Below are 21,421 nucleotides of genomic sequence, written 5' to 3' on the forward strand. Positions count from 1 at the left end.
TAGTAGGTATATGTAACGGATTTCTTATACGATTTTGATTCAGCCATAATGAACAGTAACGACAATAGGCAGTTTTTTTTAATTTCCCAACAATCAGCTTTTTGGATTTGTTCCCTTCTTCAAACTGCTGATTCAATTTCACTTCTTCATCTTAATAAATTGCATTTTTCATTATGCCGTCCATCGACTTTCGGTTTTATAATATATTAATTGACCATGTTCTAATTAACATAAGCAATCATCAAAGGAAAGAGGAATATTAAAGTAAATTTTTCCGTTAACGTCCGGTTTTCCCTAATCATGTTGATTTCCAATGCAGTAATATCCATAATATCATAAAACCGAATTTCACTCCTCTATCTTAAGAATTAACGTATTTCAATATGGCGTCCACCAACTTCCGGTTTTCCGGAATCATGTTGATTTGCCATGCTCTAATTCCCATACGCTACCTTCAAGCCGAATTTCACTTCTCTATCTTAAGAATTAACATTTTTCAATATGGAGTCCATCAACTTCCGGTTTTTTTTGAATCACGTTGATTTGCCATGCTCTAATTCCCATAAGCTACCTTCAAGCCGAATTTCACTTCTCTATCTTAAGAAGTAACATTTTTCAATATGGCGTCCACCAACTTCCGGTTTTCCGGAATCACGTTGATTTGACATGCTCTAATTCCCATAAGCTACCCTCAAGCCAAATTTCACTTCTCTATCTTAAGAAGTAACATTTTTCAATATGGCATCCATCAACTTCCGGTTTTCCACAATCATGTTGATTTGCCATGCTCTAATTGCCATAAGCTACCTTCAAGCCGAATTTCACTTCTCTATCTTAAGAAGTAACATTTTTCAATATGGCGTCCACCAACTTCCGGTTTTCCGCAATCATGTTGATTTGCCATGCTCTAATTCCCATAAGCTACCTTCAAGCCGAATTTTACTTCTCTATCTTAAGAAGTAACATTTTTCAATATGGCGTCCACCAACTTCCGGTTTTCCGGAATCACGTTGATTTGCCATGCTCTAATTCCCATAAGCTACCTTCAAGCCGAATTTCACTTCTCTATCTTAAGAAGTAACATTTTTCAATATGGCATCCACCAACTTCCGGTTTTCCGGAATCACGTTGATTTGCCATGCTCTAATTCCCATAAGCTACCTTCAAGCCGAATTTCACTTCTCTATCTTAAGAAGTAACATTTTTCAATATGGCGTCCACCAACTTCCGGTTTTCCGGAATCACGTTGATTTGACATGCTCTAATTCCCATAAGCTACCCTCAAGCCAAATTTCACTTCTCTATCTTAAGAAGTAACATTTTTCAATATGGCATCCATCAACTTCCGGTTTTCCACAATCATGTTGATTTGCCATGCTCTAATTGCCATAAGCTACCTTCAAGCCGAATTTCACTTCTCTATCTTAAGAAGTAACATTTTTCAATATGGCGTCCACCAACTTCCGGTTTTCCGCAATCATGTTGATTTGCCATGCTCTAATTCCCATAAGCTACCTTCAAGCCGAATTTTACTTCTCTATCTTAAGAAGTAACATTTTTCAATATGGCGTCCACCAACTTCCGGTTTTCCGGAATCACGTTGATTTGCCATGCTCTAATTCCCATAAGCTACCTTCAAGCCGAATTTCACTTCTCTATCTTAAGAAGTAACATTTTTCAATATGGCATCCACCAACTTCCGGTTTTCCGGAATCACGTTGATTTGCCATGCTCTAATTGCCATAAGCTACCCTCAAGCCGAATTTCACTTCTCTATCTTAAGAAGTAACATTTTTCAATATGGCGTCCATCAACGTCCGGTTTTCCACAATCATGTTGATTTGCCATGCTCTAATTCCCATAAGCTACCTTCAAGCCGAATTTCACTTTTCTATCTTAAGAAGTAACATTTTTCAGTATGGCGTCCACCAACTTCTGGTTTCGGAATCACGTTGATTTGCCATGCTCTAATTCCCATAAGCTACCTTCAAGCCGAATTTCACTTCTCTATCTTAAGAAGTAACGTTTTTCAATATGGCGTCCACCAACTTCCGGTTTTCAGGAATCACGTTGATTTGCCATGCTCTAATTCCCATAAGCTACCTTCAAGCCGAATTTCACTTCTATATCTTAAGATGTAACATTTTTCAATATGGCGTCCATCAACTTCCGGTTTTCCACAATCATGTTTATTTGCCATGCTTTAATTAGTATAAGCTATCGTTGAACCGAGTTTCACTCCTCTATCTTAAGAAGTAACATTTTTCAATATGGCGTCCATCAACTTCCGGTTTTCCACAATCATGTTGATTTAGCCGTGCTCTAATTAGCATAATCTACCTTCAAACTCAATTTCACTTCTCTACCTATTTTAAAAGTAATGGGGCCTACTGCACATGCCTCCTAGTAACAGGTTGCCTGAATGACGAATATCGACCTTCTGCGCAGGTTGTTGTAATTAGTATAATATACATGAGCTTGTTGAAACTAATTGTTTCTATTGTTAATAGTTTGCCAGAGTGACGGTCTTCAAAATTTTTGCATAGCTGATGCCATTATTAACAAATTAATGAAAGATAAACTAGATAGCTTTTATACATATTTTTCGGATAAATAAAATCCAGAAAGATCACGAATTACTTTTTTCTAAAGTTATTATAATTAGTTTTAAACAAAGAAATGTATATTTATCGGTATTCCATTTGCTGCTGTGGAATGTTGATTGACAGTAAACTGTTATGATACGTACTGTAAGTTCCTGTTACAAATGTTACCCGCTTCATCCATTTCTATCCACGTACCGGTATTTTAATAACAAGCGCTGGTCATTGTGCTTCAGTACCAGTTACCAACTTGTGGTTCCATTTCGTACCCGGTAGCCACCGTTCAGGTACAGTATGTACGGGTACGATCGTACCCGTTCCATCCGAGACCCGTTCCACTCAGTACCTGAAGCGAATGGGTCGTTGAGTAACGGTATGCCTAATTTACCCAGGTTGTAGGTAGGTCCAATCTGTCCGGTACTGTGTGGAACGCCAATGCCATTGTAACGCATATCGATAGTTCCGTTCGTAACTTGACAGCGTTACAAGTTGGGTTACGTTACAGGTCCCTGCTCAAAACAAGCTTTACGAAACTTGCGTATTTTCAGATATCAAAATGGGTGATTGTTATTTACTCTCATGTTAATCGATAATTTATTGTTGGATTTAGGAGTATTCTGGAGAATGGTTCTGAAGAAAGCGGCGACTATACGTGTGTGTGTATATATATATTAGGAATGGGCCGATATGAAATTTTGGCCGATACCGATAAAGTACCGATATAAAATTTATCGACACTGATAACCGATATTCTACCGATCCGATATAAAATTAGAAATGGTCCTGAAGAACCTGAAAGGTTCATTGACCTCCTTAATAAATGTGTATTTCGAGGTGACTGCAGTGAAAGAGAAGTTGCATATTTAGACATTTACGTTTTTAGAAAGTAGGACATTGAGATTATCCATAAAAATTATAACAAAATGGCAGTATTTTGCACTAAATTATCAGATATTTATCGATATATCTGATCGGTAAAATAATCGGTAATTTTACCGATAAACTGATACACCAATATGCCTATATCGGCCGATACCGATAGAGTACCGATTAATCGCTCCCATCCCTAATATATATATATACAAACTTGATGTGCATCATGAAGTTGTTTTAACTCTTGTTTTTCTTTCTGGAGATCAAATTTAGTTATCGTCAAATCAAAACAGCTTTGCGAGATTCAAAACAATTCTACTTTATCCATCGTGATGGATGAGTCAAATCTGTTATCGGCAAGCAACGGCTTTGCAGATGCTAGACGAAACACCAGCTGCAGCGTAAACACAATGAGATTGGCTGAAAGTTAGAGCAGAAGGGAAATCCTCCGCATTTTAAAGTCCGAACTTTTATCAGCAGTGTGGAAAAGAAAGAAATGATCCTTGCTTTACGTTTTACCATGCAACAGATAATAATACAGGCAATATTTCCTATCGAGACAGCTGCATTCAAAGAAGAAAGAGGGACCTGAATGCTGCAATTATCACATTGCCATGCACACCAGTGGCGGAGAATGAGCTGTTGTAGGAGAAGGGAAGGAGGGTCACTTTCTTTTCTTATCCCATGGTTTTTGTTCATTTTGAAGAAGGTATTCCAAACTGGTTGCTTCATTTTAGAAGCCAAAGGAAAGGAGGAGGGATCCACTTTCGCCCGTAATCAGCCCGTGTGAGCGCACGAGCAAGAAAATTGTGGCCGAAACAATTAGCATCGACCCCCCCCCCTCCCCCTCCCCCTGTTTGCTGATAGGAAAAGAGGGAGAAGTCACTCAGCCAACAGAACACTTTTTTGGCAAATTTTTTGACCTGCACAGTTGGGAAACGTATGAAGCGGGAAACTGGAGTTGCAACATGCCTAAGATCGAGGTAAACTTTTGCGGAAACCTAGATGATAATGCATTAAGCAGGTTGGCATATGTGGCTTTTATTATCTGTAACAGTTTCCCTTTTTTATGAAGTTCTACAGGGTACAAAGAGAAAGTTTTTAATGAAAGTGGTTACTGGAAGTTGTCGGCTAACAGGCCAAGAGTTGCTAGCTCACGGGAAACTGCTGAATCTCGAGCTCAGAGCTAGACAGATGGACGAGACTTCCAGGCACCACGGGTCTTGTATTTTGGAACATTCCTGTGATCTTATCTTGCATTTCTCATCTGGCACTGGTGAATATTTCCAAGGTGAAATTCAGTGGTGAAAGAGCTTGACCTGCCATGCACATTGACAAAGAATGCAAGTCCAGCATGCATTTCGGGCTGCTTTCCTTGAGTTGTCAGCAGCTCTTAGGACAAGTTAAAATAACGTCCAAGCTCTCTCCATATTCGATCTTCTCTTGTCGACTTACGCAGGTGTCTACTTCGAATTAAGCGAAACCAGTTTTGCCGAAGGGTCTTGTAAACAACTTCGTATTAAAAATTATCCGTATTTCAAATTATCCATACTGAAATACGTTATAAATCCTATCTTATCTGCTGGGGATTCGTATTAACCAATATCGTATTAACGAGGTTTTCCTGTACTTATAGGGTACCCTACAACTTCACAAAGTCTCGTCCCAAATTCCATTTTCCAAGCCATGCCCTCTCTTTGTTAGTGTACCTGCCCTGGACAGTAATTGTCATCCATAGGCTTAAACTTTTGCTGAACTTCAAAGAATTTCTTGTTGATCATTTGGTGTATTTTGTTGATAATGCAATTGTCATATCTGTGAGACACTTGAAAAGTTTTGTTTTTTTTCTTTTCTATCTACTATTCTAACTTGAACATTCTGTTTTGCTATTTAGGTCCTTTGGATACTGGATTAACTCCTTTGGATTTCACATTCCATGCTCCTACTACTGCAGTAAATACAGTTCGTGTGCTGAGAGGTTTGCAGTTAAACAAACCAATTTTGCTTGAGGGAAGTCCAGGAGTGGGGAAAACGAGCTTAGTTACTGCAATAGCAAAGGCTGCAGGATACCACTTGGTTAGGATCAACTTGTCAGACCAAACGGTTAGTACCTTTTTTGTACTTTTGGATTATGTAGCTGCTTCATCTACATGGCAGGTCACAGTTAAAAAGTAGGTCTGAGCCCATATCACCTTCAACAGATACCCTTACCAGTATCTTACCAGAGCCGTGGTAGCTCAGTTGTTAGGGCATCTGACTACCATGCGAGAGAGACTGGTTCGATCCCCAGCAGGGGAGCGCTGGAATTTTTTCCACCTGTTCAAGTGGCTCTGGTGCCTACCCAGCATCGTATAAAGTGGCTATCTGGAGGAAACTCTTGGGAGGGGGGGTAAAGGCAACCAGGGGCATGGTGCTGATCACATCACCCCACCTTCGGCCGTGATCAAAAAAGTGGGGCCCTAACTCCACATCCCATGTACACCTTTGTGGCAGCCTGCAATGCACAGGGGAGCACTTTACTTTTACTTTTTACCCTTACCAGTTCTCACTGATACTGATACCAATGCTTGAAAATTGCAACAATTGAAATATGTTTAAAATATTGATTAATATTAGTGGGCGAGTGTTTCACACACTATATGTGAGAAATTAGGGGAAATTTCGAATTTGCATAATTTCTAGGATAATTAGACACTATGAAAGTGTCATGTTGTATTTTTGTGGACCCTGCAAAATACCGGGAAAGTATTGGCTGTTATCGGTAAATAAAATAAAATCGATACTTTCCAACACCACAAATATTGACTGATCACTGATATTGATACTTCATTGGTATTGGCTCATCCTCATTGAAAAGTTTTGGGTGATTAATCATCTTATACAACAAACTCATGAAAATATTGTTGGCTAATTTCAGTGAGTAATCGCGTCTCTGTCTTGACCAATTATGCATTTCATTGTGTGTGTGTAAAATTCCCAATAATTATCCTGATCTGATAACATGTAGCCTATATATAAGTGCAAAATTTCGACTATTTTGTTATTTTTAAGAATTAAAATTTTACTTTTATACTCTTGTTTTGTAAGGTAAATGTAAATTTGTAGGCATATACAACTAGTGCTTATGAAATAGTTGTTTTATTGACATTAAGATAGTAGAATGTGACATATATTAAGGATGGATTTGCTAGAACAATTCTGACAGGTACTGATTAGGGCTGAGCCATTACCTACATGAAACGATGCTCATAATGATGCCGATACTCTCACTGATTTCCACCAATACCAGTGTTTGAAAATTGAAAAAATTAAAAGTTGTTTACAGGATTTAGTAATATTATTGTGTAAATATTTCACTCCAATTATGTACATCAACTTGCTGTACGATATTCGAGAATTACATCAGATTATTAAAATAGCTGGTATCCCATTTATTCCATTTGTTCCCACAAGACTGGCACAGAATTAATGAAAACTTCAAATTTTACAGAATAATTAGACTTCGTGAAAATGTAACCTGACATTACAGGTGCTTGTACACTTGAACGCAATGTATCAATGCAATAGACTATTAGAATCTAAGCATTCCTTACAATTCTGTAGGCTAGACTTGAAGTTTGTTTGATTGATAATACTTTACGTGTGCTACTTTTGTACATTGTTTTTGTTTCTCCAGGATGTATCAGATTTGTTTGGTGCTGATCTTCCTGTAGAAGGAGGGCATGGTGGCCAGTTTGCATGGAGAGATGGGCCATTCTTGCAGGCATTGAAAGCAGGACACTGGATTGTGTTTGATGAAGTGAGTGGATTATTATTACTGTTTAATTTTGTGTATCAACTACAGTCAACTCTCGATTCAACGACCTTTCACAGTTCCCGGGAAAAGGGTCGTTATTTCGAAGGGGTCGTTATTGGAATTTGCCCCAATTTTCAGCTTAAAGGGAGCTCAAACGGACACAAAGATGCCTAGGAGATGGTAACACCATTTATCCTGGTAGTTAACCATTTATCCTGGTAGTTATACAACCTGTTATGCACAGGATGCATGTTGTGAGAAGGAAAATAGAACATGAAAACGATTTCACAAACGAGAATTTAAAATAATGTTACTTTGTTTCAATTGTGCACAGTCACTGCTTTTCCATGAAATTCTTACAATTCTAGTTCATGAGAAACCCGTTTGCACCGAGACCAATGGAAAGGAAAACAATCTCTCGCTTATTGCAAGCGAAACTCGAAGAATCTTGACACCAGTCAGACTGGTGCCAGCAAAAGTCGGGAGATAATCGGGCAGAATGAATGTTGGATTTTATACAGGTTTACTGGAGCATTGTCTGTTACAAGATTAACTGGTAAGATAAGATCTCTCGGGAGAAACAACACAACCTCTCTAAGTAGCAGACAAAAAAAATAAAGGCAGGGCTGTAATTTTTGTTCTGGTTCGGCTGTGTAAAATACATCGTAAAAAAAAGTCACTTTTCTTTGCTTCAACCAACTTCATTCACCCTCCTTCCCCATTCAAGGGAGCAGTCCAAACTCCTTCCTTGACTTGCATTGTAATCCAGCGTGAAAAAGGAAACGCACAACTTGCGATCTGTCTTCACCCAATGAGTATTCCAGGACACGTCATTAAGTCATTAAACAGCGTGGCAGTCTATAATCATTCGGGTTTGGAATTGAAGTCGATAATCATTTGGGTTTGGAATTGAATTTCACTTTAAACTATATATTTAGTCCCGATTAGCCCATCAGCATAAAATGAACTGAAAACAAGCTTTATGAAACTGTGCATTTTCACATATCAAAATGGTAGATCGTTATTTACTCTCACCTTAATCGACCATTGAATGTTGGATTTAGGAGTATTCTCGGTGTCAAACACCCACCCCTCCAAACGTTTTCCCCTTGAATAATCGGTCTCAGCGACCATTCCTACATTGAACTCTTTTTTTTTTTTTTTTCCTCCACATGAATGGTTCATGCAAATTAAATTTACAGATTTGCTTATCAGAAGGTGCAGAACATGAAGTTATTTTAACTCTTGTTTTCCTTTCTAGAGATCGAATTTCGTTATCGTCAAATCAAAACAGCTTTTCGAGATTCAAGACAATAACTTTTTCCTTCACGCTGGATGAGTCATCGCTGTTATCGGCAAGCAAGAGCTTAGCAGACGCTAGACAAAACACTGGCGCCAGCTGCATCGTAAAAACAAGGAGACCTGCTGGAAGTTCAGGTGGCGGAAGAGAAAAGTCCCAGCATTTTAAAGATAACGCAACTGTCCAAGACGGAACTTTTAACAGCAGTGTAAAGAAGAAAGAAATGACCCTTGCTTTACGTTTTACCATGCAACAGACAATAATACGGGCAATATTTAATATGCAGACAACAGCATTAAAAAAATAAAGAATAATAATTCTGCAATTATCAACATTGCCGTGCACACCAGTGGTGGAGAATGAGCTGGGGAAGGGGAGTTGGGTCACTTTTTTTTTTTTTTTTACTTGTTCTATGGTTTTTGTTCGTTTCAAGAATATATCCAGAACTGGTTGCCACATTTTAGACATCAAAGGAAAGGAATGGGTGTGTGTCCTTTTCCACCCTCGCCTGTAATCAGCCCGCATCAGCAAGAAAATCAGGGCTGAAACAATCTGCATCACACCCCTCCCCCACCCCCCACCCCTACTTTTGCTGACAGGAAAAGAGGGAGAAGTCAGTCAGCCAACGGAACACTTTTTTGGCAGATATTACGACATCGACACAATTAGGAAAACGTATGAAGTGGGAAACGGGAGTTATGATGCAGGTAAGATCGAAGTAAACTTTTGTCGAAACCTGGATGACAACGCATTAAGCGGGTTGACGATCTTTAGTTCACCAATGTGATTTTGATTATCTCTAAAAGTTTCGCTTTTTTATGAAGTGTTGCAGGGAACAAAGAACACTTTTTGAATGAAAGCTGTTACCGGAAGTTGTCGTCTACAAGGCCGAGAGTTGCTCACTCACGGGAACCTGCTGAACTCTAGGTCAGAGCTGGACAGATGGGCCAGACTTCCAGGCGCCACGCATCTGTATTTTTGAACATTCCTGCGATCTTTCTTATCTCTCAAGGTGGTGTATTTATCGATGAAAGAGCTTGACCTGCCATACACATTGGCAAAATCTGCAAGTCCAGCAGTCATTTCAGGCTGCTCACCCCCTCCTCCGCGAGTTTTAAGCAGCTCTTAGGACAAGGAAACAAGTCAAGTCGATTTAAAATAACATCCAAGCACATTCGATCTTCTTTTCTCGCGTATCCAAGAGCAAGCCTGGCACGTTGGGTAGCGGCCGTCGGGTGCAGGGTAACATTGGTGCGCTTGAGGGAGGGGAGGGCAGAGGTCAAGTGCTATTGGATATCACTCAAGCATGGTCTAGTGGTGTCTATTTTTAGTTCAGACCCAATTGGGAGCCCTAGAGCGCTCGTAAAGGGAATGAGTGGAGGAAAAAACAACGCATTTTTCGGCCGATTTCCTTCAATTTTTCAACTTTTTTTTTCCAAATTGTTCTAATTTTTTCTAAATTTTTCACGGTTCCGGGGAAAAGGGTCGTTACTTCGAGAGGGTCGTTATACCCGGGGTCGTAGAATCGAGAGTTGACTGTACTTATATGCAAAACATAAACATGAAGTAACAATAAATAATTAATTTAGCTTTTCAGATACTGAAATTGGGCCCTGTTAACAGTTCAGGAAAGTTATATTTAAATGTGCAAAGGAAAAAGCAACATAATAGGCAAAGCATGGTGGCAAAATTTATTAGAGATTCAATACGTAGATTTCAATTATCCTACGTGCCTTAAATTATTTTTTTAAGCTGTAGCTACATTGGAAGCTCGATTTCATGTTCTTGGATTTTTCATTATCCCTCTTCATACATATCACCTTCCTGGCCTCGCTACAACAAACCATTATAATTATTTTCTGGATTTTTACATTTTCCATTATTTTCAGTTCTTCAGCCACAGGAATATGCTTTGAATATCAAACAGCAGCTTGTTGAGCATAATTAAAAATTGCCAATATTTAGTGTCTATCTTGCGTATTTTAATTATTTGGTTTTTATAAAATTTTGTTGTTATTTATTACAGCTTAACCTGGCTTCACAGTCAGTTTTAGAGGGACTGAATGCATGCTTGGATCACAGAGGTGAAGTTTTTGTTCCCGAACTGGGCCGCACTTTCCATGTTCAGCCTGGAAGAACAAGATTGTTTGCATGCCAGAATCCCTTGAGGCAAGGAGGTGCACGTCGTGGACTTCCTCGTTCCTTCTTGAATCGTTTTACCCAGGTATTGAAAAGTTATAGATAGATCTTTTTTGCAATTGATATATTGAAACATTTATGAACCAGATTAGACAATTTTATTCATTCCAGGATAGTGTTGTTATAATTAGAACTTACCATTATCAACATCATATAAACAGAGAGTTGACATTAAAATAAATTTTCCTATATTCATTAAATGTAAATTTCATATTCACACAGTTTATAATTAAACTTTATAATTAATAATGTCACATATTGACTGATGATATAGCAAAGGGTGTCGCATAAAAATGGGCTATTTTAAATGCAATGAAACCATTACTACGTTTTATTTCTAAAAAATACAAACACATCAAGTACATCCTTAAACATTGCCATTTGTGAAATATGCACAGTCACATTCATATTTTGAAAAGTTCATCCTGTAGGTGACCACCATTTCGTCATTGACACTTGGACAATCTACTGCTGAAATCATCCATGTCACGTTCAAACACCTGAAACCTATCAGTTTCTGCTTGAATGCACTTCCCGTAGCTTCAAAGTTCTTCACTCACATGCTGATTTCATTGGTCGATGGAATAGGATCATGTCTCCTGAGATTAAAATAACGTCTATATTCTTGTCTCGCAGAGGCAACAGTGTCACACCATTTTTATAATAGATCCTCACAGCTATGGGACATTGAGCTCCGCTCCAGCGATTCATGTCTGTAAATGGCATGCATTGCTGATGCAAATGACAATAAGTTATACTAACACCATTACAGAAACTCTCCCAATGAAAACAAAAAGACCCATTTTTATGCCACATCCTGTATTTTAAATCATATTTGTGATATTTATTTTTATCTATTTTGTGCTGAATGAATTGCAGTTACCATTTGTATTTTGATTTTGTCTTGCAGGTGTACATTGACCCACTGTCAGAATCTGATTTGAATTTTATATTATGCACAATGTATTCTGAGATTCCAAAACCCTTGATAAGCACTATGGTAAAGTTTAACTTTCGTCTGGCAGATGAGATATTAGAGCAACACTTGTGGGGCATCAAAGGTGGACCTTGGGAATTGAATCTGAGAGATATGTTTAGGTGGTGCCAAGTTATGGTGGAAAATAAAAAAGTGGAAAAGAAATCTGGGAATGTGCAGTTCAATCCTGGACAGTGTGTTGAATTGATCTATGCAAATAGAATGAGAACAAGAGAAGATAAAGAAAAGGTATGTATGTTTTAAGCTTATTATTGGTTTCATGCATGCCTCAGTTGTGTATTAAAACTGTTACAGAATGAATTCAGATACTCCGGACAAGAATGAAACTTTTGAGGGAGATTTTGTGTCCTGAGTTTTTATGCTGTATATTTACTGGGAATGGGGCAGATTAATCATTTCTCTAAGGCATATTGGTGCATCAGTTTTTACGATATTTCTACAAATGGCTGGATTTTAGTGTGAAAAATTATATTTTCTTATTGTTTTTATGTATATAAGTTATCATCAATGTTCAATTGCCTGAACATAGTATCAGTCAATTTTACATTGATACTTAAACAGTGTTTTAAAAGTTTCAAATGAGTCCATCCCTTATTTGTACTACATGGTAATAAAACCAGCCAGGTCTATCATATTTTTATTATATTACATTGCAATTTAATCGCTCAATAAAAAAAAATACTTTTCCTTTATTATATTGAATCAAAGACGACATGTAATGCACATTTTCCTCACAATGTTAAAGCTGATATATCGGTTTTGGAAAATATCAGTTGGAATTTAATCACTGATGCCACCCAATACTTTTCCATAGCCTGGGTATTTTGCGGAATCTGTAAAAAATGCCACTTGGCACTTCGCATGTGGAACAGTAGTGTAGGTGAAATGATCAGTGTGCTTACTGGGCCGTATATGTCGTGCTTGCCATTTAGAGGTTAAGGGAATTTTTTCATTTTTACCATGTATTTCACTGTAATGTGATAGTAAGTTGTGCACCCCGTAGCAACTCTTGGGATATTTCATGTTCCATTTTTTTTTGCTCAAGGCTGCATGTGATGGTGTGTTCTCATCTTGTTGAGTTTGATGCAATTTTGGTAGGAGTTTGTCAAACACTCACTTTGATACATGTGCACAACTAATTGCATCCAATTTGTTTGACTTAGCCTTTGATACCATTAAAATACTGTGCACAACAATGTAGTGTGCCTATCAGAGATAATACTCATCTGACATGTGCATTTAATTTGCTGTTATTATGTACTGTTGCTGATTTATGTGCTTATCTTGCATAAAATTGTATAATTTTCTACCCAGGTGAGGCTGATCTACACAGAAGAATTTGGACATGAATATCCATTACTAGCAGATTTTCCCAGGATTTATGTAACCCAGGATGAGGTTTACTTTGGAGATGTGTGCCTTCAACGCAATGTAAACATGTGCCCTCCTTCAGGGTCTTTATCAGACATTGAGCTGTTGGTCTTGCAACACGCGTGCCCTCCTTTGAAGTCCATTGCCAGATGCGTTCAAATGAATTGGCTGACCATTTTGGTAAGTATTCCTACAGTAGCTTTTACTATGTGTAATAATCAAGTACATATTGGTATATACACCAGAGATCACCAAACTCCCCAAGCTATGTTGCTACTTCCTCACATTTGTAATGTACGTGGCAAGGCACCAAGAAGGGATTGAATTTTTATGGTAATTTCTTGGTTCACCTTTTAAGCTCGAATGAAATTACTAATATTATTCTTTGAAGTACCAAGAAAAAAGCCTCCCTGATGGCGCAGTGGTCGTGTCGTTGCCTTGTAATGAAGGGGACCTGGGTTCAATACCTGGTGGAGGCACATAGTGCTTCGGATCACACTTTAAACTGTAGGTCCAGTCCCAATTAGCCTCACTGTGCATAAAGTGGACTTAAAACACCAAATCATCTAACCAACAATTAAAAAGGCTATTTTTAAAATTAAAAAAGAGAAAACAACTTATTAACTTCAAACGAAGAGCTTTAAAATAACTCGAGTCCCAAAATATATGTTCAACAGTAAAACAAATACGTATAACAAATTTTAGTTCTTAAAATATTTGAAAAATCAGATACAAAGTAAAGAAGTAAAGTGCTTCCCTGTGCTTTGCACCATGCCATGAAGGGTGTGGAGTTAGAGCCCCACGCTTTCTTGATCATGGCTGAAGGTGGGGTGTGATGTGCCCACTTTATATGATGCTGGGTGAGCACTGGAGCCATTTGAACATGTGCAAAAAAGAAACTGTGGATCGATCTCTGGTCTCTCCCATGGTAGTTAGATGCCCTAACGACTGAGCTACCGTGGCTAATCACATTTTTTTTATATTTTTAACAGTCAATCACAATAATGCAAGGACCCAAAAATCTGAGAATTCTGCTGGGTTGATTCAGTCCGTGTGTTTTCAAATAAAAACAATTGGGGAAAATCGGGCCTGAATAAAAATGCAAATTTATATGCTTTGACATGGAAAAGTCCCACATACAGAAGAGAACAACTAGAAATATAAAACTTTGTAAAATTTTATAACAAACTGCTTCAGTGGAACTATGTAGGTACTTCATATTATTGAAAAATGTGAAATTGAAAGTTTACATATATGCACGTAGTTACGCATGTGCATACTTGCGTTACACAGTATATATATACATTATAGAAATATGAATTATTTAAATACAAAGTAACATATAATTTTCACTCTTTTTGTAGGTTGGCACAACAGGTTCAGGTAAAACTTCTCTGGTGAAGTTGCTTGCGAAACTTACAGGAAATGAACTGAGGCTCTTGTCTGTTAATTCTTCCATGGACACCACTGAAATCTTGGGAGGCTTCGAACAGGTAGGATAGAACCTCTTTTTTTTCTTTCTTTCTCACAGTTTTCTGTTTGCAATTTGAATTATCACTCGCATGCTAGTGTCACTATTTAAAGGGAAGTATGATGCTCTGTTATTGTGGAACCACAGGCAAATAAGCCTACACAGACCCACAACTCCTGTGCATCGTACTCCCGTGTGGAGGGGAGATGCTGAGTGGAGCATGCTTCCTCATGGCCTGAGTTGAACCGATGGAGGGGAAGGTGCAGGGAGACTTTTGGCCAAAGGTAATTTTTCTTTTAGTCGCTCCATAGTAGATCATTGTGATACCTCAAGAATGGAGGAAACTTTTGGAGCATATCTAATTACCATGAATGTGATACAAACCCAAGGATGTTCAAATGGTTGAAGCTATGATTGAAGCAATTTTCAGATTGTACTAGTGATGTTTCATGTTTCTGCATTGTGAATTCAGTGTTTTTTTCCAGTTAATTTTGAATGACCACTGCTGTAACTAGGGTTACAGAAACTGGGACGGAACTGCTTTGTTTATTCTTAGCAGTGGTAGTTCCATTTTTTTCCATCTGGTGGTGCTGGTGTGTGTTTCTTTGCTGGTGTGTTTTTCTTGGCTTGCTTTCTGCTGGCAGTTGTTCAGTTTTCCATGGTCTGGCAGCATTGTAAGGTGATGATTGGCAGGTTAGGCTGTCAGCTTTGTTGTGTTGCTTGGTGCGGTGTGGTTCGTCAAATGTCACTTCGTGATGTTATTGAGTATCTCTGAGCTCTACTATGGGATCTTACTATAATTAATGATCCTAAGTGTGAGAAAATATAGTCTAAGGCACCAGTGAAACGTACCATGACACTTCTGGTGGCTTCATACATACTTGACTACAGTGCCCACTAAAAATAAGGAAAACTTAGAGATATGCATTATAAAAGCACAAGAAAACCAGATGAAACAATAGTTGAAAGCCACAAACTTCACATATGTACAGGGTGTTATGAAAGTCACTTTACACTTTGTTACAAAATACAAATTACAAAATAATTTAGTTTTTTGTCCTACTTACATTATTTTTCTGTTTTGTGTTTTCAAATTGTTTTCCTTCTGCATTAACACTTAGCTGGAGTCTGTCTGGAACACTGATGCACACAAAGACAACAGTTTTTAAAGTTTCTAGTTTTCTCCTAAACACCGAATTTTTCCCCACACCCACAGGAAGAAGTTGGTGGAATGTGAAGGCATGCCAGTAGTTGCAAGCTCATCCTATCACTATTATCAAAATTTTTTATGTAAGTACACATGAACATCTTGACAATAATGTGGAGGAGCTCTATCATGCTGGAAGTAGAGTTATTCAAAGTTGTTCATCTGCATCATGAGTCCTGGTACCACAGAATCCCATAGTAAATCCAAGTACTTATCTGTCAATAAAGTATGGCCCAATCAGACCATGTGGTGATATATTTATCCCCACACATTCACACCTGGTTCGTTGAGTGCTTGCTCCAAAACATTATTTTAATTTTTGTGAATCAGTAAGTACAATTATGCCAGTTTACGTGTCCTGATAGTTTGAAGGTGGCCACATCGAACCACAGTTAACTACGAAATAAGTTTGTATCAATCTTGTACCGATCAAGCATCATCTCACAAAATTGTAGCCTTCTCTCTGGATCTTCTTCCAACAGCCTATGTAACACAGAGGAAATCTACGCTTTGAAATTTAGTTCCTGCAAAATCCTTGGATTGACTGCTGTGAAATAATAAGTGCTGTCCTAGGTTGCCAACAGTGAGGTGCATCTGTACCTTTAATTCAAATGTGTGCCATAGAATGTAAATAGCCCTACGTGATAGTGGATTAGACTTGAAATGTTTTATCCAAACAGCAGTTACACCTTTTATAAGAAGTTTCCAAAGTGAAAAAATTTTTCCAACTTAATAGAGATCTGCAAGAATGAGTGTGACTCACTCTGTAAACATGGACCCGTTCAACCGACGTGGCTCTTCTCAGTGCCCAGCTCTCAATGCACCTGGCAGGATCCACATGCAGTACATTAAAGATTATTTATCTAATTTCTTTATACTGTAATCAGCTTGGCAAGAAGGTTCCAGTACTATGTTGGGGGAGGAGGGGAGACATAGAAATTTCTATTCCTATGTTCACAATGAGTAGCACATGTTAACTAGCTGTATGATTCTTTATTTCATTCTGGAAAGTTTTGAAGGTGCTTCTTCACTCTGTCCTGGAAATCAAGTGACCAATAAAACAAGTGTCTGTGCAAGTAGCTAGTCAAGAGGGTTCACGAACATTGAGAGGGGCAGGGAGAGGGGAAGTGATTGCAAGGAAAAACACAACTTCAGCTACCAGCTCTTTGTAGCAGGGTGCACTGCTTTGTTCCTCCCACTCGATTTCTTCCCTTCCCTAACGTTATGCGTGACCTTGATCCAAAAATTCTCAAAACAGCGTGTGTGTCAGTTGGCTTCAAATGATTTACAGACAATTTAGGATGTAAATTTTTATTGGTATCATACTCAGTTCTGTTTCATTATTCTATTAAACCAATGCACTTTATCTCAATTGCTTCCAGTGATTTGCATAATTTATGACCCTTTGGAAATGTAATAGTATGCAGTTACTTCTTTTGAGTAAACCTCGGATCATTCACAGGCCATAAGGTTGAACAAAATAATTCATAGCATCATCACAAACACTATCTTTCCTCCCATCGTGGCTGTTCTCGTAAAGATTGTATTGAGTCATCGACAGATTGCCTGTTCTTGAACCAGGCTGGGTACTTACTGATTGTACTTACTGACAGACTTGTAAACTCTCTCCTCTTTGCAGGGTGGTTAGGACTCGTTCAACAACAGCTGTGCAGGGTGGGAGTGGGTGGGTATTTCTTACCATTAGGCCAGCCAGGCTGCTAGTGGGGAGAGGATCAAGTTTGCAGATCTCTAAAACTAAACTGAACTGCTACAGTCACACCAATCAGTGTGCTAGAAACAACCAACAAAACTTCCTTTATCAGTGATCACTGATAGATCGAGTTTTGCTGGTTTCTGTTTCTGGGACATACCAAAACAACAGTAGTAAAATACTTGGCCAAATTATAAGCATTACTTTCATGACATGACCAGACTAAAATACCAACTTAAAAATTTTACTTTCTGAACATCCTTTTGCGCGTCCCACAGCCTTTCACGTGTCCCACTCGTAACTCTGAAAACACTGATTGGAGGGCTACAGAAGAGGAATTTACTAACAAAAGAATTACCAACAATTATATCAAATGTAAAAAAAATAATAAATAAAATAAAATAAATTCAAATTTGAAAAATGCAATTTCCTCTGTCAATTATCAATTAAATTAAACTTCAGTGTGTAAATGACCACACACGAAATAACTTGTTTAATTTTCCTGTAGTACTGTGGCACACTTTCTGGACCAACCTATTATATATACGTATATCACAAAATTTCAGAAATTCAACTTATCCTTATTTTTTTATGATATGCCCTTCATATATGCACATTAATAAGCGGATCTGATTTTATTTACTTAATTTATACTTATCTGAATACAATAATGCTTTAATAGTACTGATTTAATATGAGGGCAAAAAGTAGGTCAAGGAGTCCTTAACTCGCTTAGCAACCTTGTTCTATAAGCTTAACAACGGTAGTTTTCATGACCAGTACACACCCAAAAAATTCTCCTCCTGGAAGGAAAAAAACAATAATTAGTACACTGACACATGCAACATTAAACTGAGCAACTTTTGTGTATATTTATGGGATGAAATGGTACTCTGAAATACTAATAAACACATTATTATGATAATCAAATTATCTCCTGCCACCAACATGCAGTGAGTTTTCTTGTATTATATTACCATAAAGATAAACAAATGAAGTCTATCTGATCTTGCAGATAGCAGCTAATTTAAAATTTCGAGAATACCAACTTGTATATTTATTTATTTATTTAATTAATTAATTTATTTAATAGAAGATTCCAAATACAGCATTAGCCATTTTACATTGGAACGATTTTATAGAACATGAAGGTAAATTTTAAAGCTACAATGTTCATATGCTGCCACCAGAATATATACCAGAATAGTCTTTTCGACATAATATGGTAATAAAAATGTGGCGGTTTTTTAACTTGACCAAATATAATAAGTCAACTTCTGTTGTGCATATCTATGCAACCCAAGAAACACTCTAGCATGTATTGTCTTTACCGGCTACAAGCATTCCCATATAAGGGCATGTGACCTTGACACAAGTGGGAATTTAAGAAATACAGTACCCCACACTTTAAAATTGGGATGTAAGTAACATTCATTAACAATTACGCTAAGTTCCAACTTTTCAATGTGTTCTGGTCTAGTTTCATTTCTGTATTATATGAAAAATCAAATTTTCACATTAATGGTGTCGCCCGCCATCACGTTCGAACCACGTTGTTTAGAACGAGTGTTTCCCGATCTTCCTTGGAACACACAGTGCACTCGCTAACATGCTTTAAGTACATCTCGCGAATAAGGTAGATCTACCTAACGTGTATGCATGTTATTATGAGCTCATGCGACACTTGAAGATAAATACCAGCTTACCTTCATGGTGTGGTGGGAAGTTGAGGGATGGTGACTTTACGTACCTTTGCCTCTCGTATTTCCAGTCATCCAGCTAACGTACCATTTGTCACGCGTACGTTAAACTATTCTCCATGGGTTCACTGTTGAAGGACAATCCACCATAACCATCCACTTGTCACACGAACGCTAATATCAAGGATTTCTTCCTCTGGACGCTATTCACATACCATCCTATGCTCCATCACAACACTTTTGTCCTGTGCATACCTTGAACATTAATATTTTTTAACAATCAGCTTTCATAAAAGCATAAAAGTGTAATATGCTGAAGATTCCTTTACACAATTTTTCGTGTACAGTTTGAGCAATGCAGTCAACTCAAATTTACCCCAAATTGTCCTTTTGTGTATGCCGACACAAAGTTTTCTGTACATATTTTGAAAAACGTAAGGTTTAGGTCTGAAACATCTAAAAATTAAGTTTAATTAACAATGAAATTAATTTTATTATTTAAATAACATACCTGGTAGACGTAACTTCAGAACTTTCGGTTTTTCATGTAGAAAAGCCAGTGCCATCTAGCGACTTTCACGAATGAGCAAAAACAGAGATTACTGTGTTCAGCATTTACACTCGACCTATCGTGAAATCTCTCAGCATAAGGTACATATATTTGTTGAACATGAAATTTTCATTTTATCCTTTTTGCATATGTGTAAAACACTATAATAGATGGAACCTTATGGCAATACTGTCTTAAAACAGTAATGCAAACTAGCCAGTTTTGATTAACATGCAACTGCAGCACGTCAGATTTGTTTACTCAGGTTGAATATTTTATCCTAAGTTGTATAACAATTTGTGTTAAGTACTCGAATAGTGGATTTTTAGAAATGTTATTTTCCACTCACTTTAGTTGGAGCCCAAATCATAATGCCAAGGTGTGGGACAAGCTAAAGCTAAGGAAGTGTCATGATTTGAGGAAGAAGGGGTATGTGCCATTGGCCTTAGGGTTAGAGGATGGTCACTCCTGGCCCCAGTAGAATCTCATTTCCAAATCCTGTTTGTAAGATCAATAATGTTTCCATGAAAGGACAGTGCAGGATATTTATGTGATTAAGTGCCACTATAATTCTCTTTTCCAATTTGGAATAACATGATATTGAAAGTCATTGAACTGTAGAAATCAATGTGTTTGAAGGGAAGAAGAAACCATAAAATATGTACTGATAAGTCAGTCATGTTGAAATTTTTGCTTGATCCAAAGCTGCACTTTTAATGCATGTTACCATAAGCATAACTTGAAAAGATCTGCATACCTAAGATAGGAAACAACATAAATGAAAATGTAACTTTCTGAAAATCACTGCTTCAAATGGTAAATAGCGACTTTTACCAAGAACAGTTGACTTTTTCTTGGCAGACAATGCCAAGAAGATGAGAAAGCAAGAAGATGTTGCATGTGTATAATTTTTAGCGCAAAATGCAGGCTCAACCAGAGCCCAAACCAGGGTCTCTGGCATACTGTACCATTGCTCTACAAACTGGACTACCGAGCCACCCCTGGCTTTACCTGATTTTTTACTGTCTCTTGCTCAGTTGGTAAGGCAATGGTACAAAATGCCAGAGTCCCTGGTTTGGCTTCTGGTTGAGCCTGCATTTTTCGCTAAAATTTCTGCACAGTAAATCTCCTGTGTGTCCCAAATCTTAAGATGTTGCCTGTTTAATCAACAAGCGCAAAATAAAAGAGAAAGAAGAAAACTAAGGCATCCACCAGTTGCTGAGACATTTTTCTTCTGTGGTCAACATGAACTGCCACTTCGAGGTGATGATGACAGTGTCCCACTAAGGGAGATTTCACACCTAAGTGGCATGTGTTGTGTCGCTTGAGAATTTCACAAATAAAACACACGTGTGTGCAGCCTGTCGTGCCGCCAGGGTGTGAAACGTTGATGTTAATTGGTTCATTCCAAAAGATGTGTCGCGTGTCCCTTCAGTCTGAAATCTTCCTAAATCTTGAAGATCCAAGTCACAAGGATGGGAAATTAGCACTTTGTTAATGTTAGGTGCGAAGGCAGGCCACAGAATCATAGAAACTTCTGATGAGCTGATTAAAATAAATTGTGTCCGAGGTAAATGACTCTGCAATTTATCATGTTGGGAGATGAAACTTTAGATGTGTTGAGAACGGAAGAGTTTTCACAG

General features: G+C 37.9%; 1 protein-coding gene across 1 annotated transcript in view; it reads left to right on the forward strand.

Moving 5' to 3' along the window:
- Positions 1–21,421, forward strand: part of LOC146002607 (midasin) — a 586,494-nt gene that overhangs the window by 76,193 nt on the left and 488,880 nt on the right. Inside the window, exons 32-37 of the mRNA XM_083140572.1 lie at positions 5,371–5,579; positions 7,153–7,275; positions 10,599–10,796; positions 11,682–11,996; positions 13,083–13,319; positions 14,504–14,632. Of these exons, the coding sequence (XP_082996698.1) occupies positions 5,371–5,579; positions 7,153–7,275; positions 10,599–10,796; positions 11,682–11,996; positions 13,083–13,319; positions 14,504–14,632 (1,211 nt within the window). The remainder of the gene's footprint in view (positions 1–5,370; positions 5,580–7,152; positions 7,276–10,598; positions 10,797–11,681; positions 11,997–13,082; positions 13,320–14,503; positions 14,633–21,421) is intronic.

The sequence above is a fragment of the Lepisma saccharinum genome, chromosome 18 (assembly GCF_977018435.1).
Source record: "Lepisma saccharinum chromosome 18, izLepSacc3.1, whole genome shotgun sequence".
Classification (NCBI taxonomy): domain Eukaryota; kingdom Metazoa; phylum Arthropoda; class Insecta; order Zygentoma; family Lepismatidae; genus Lepisma; species Lepisma saccharinum.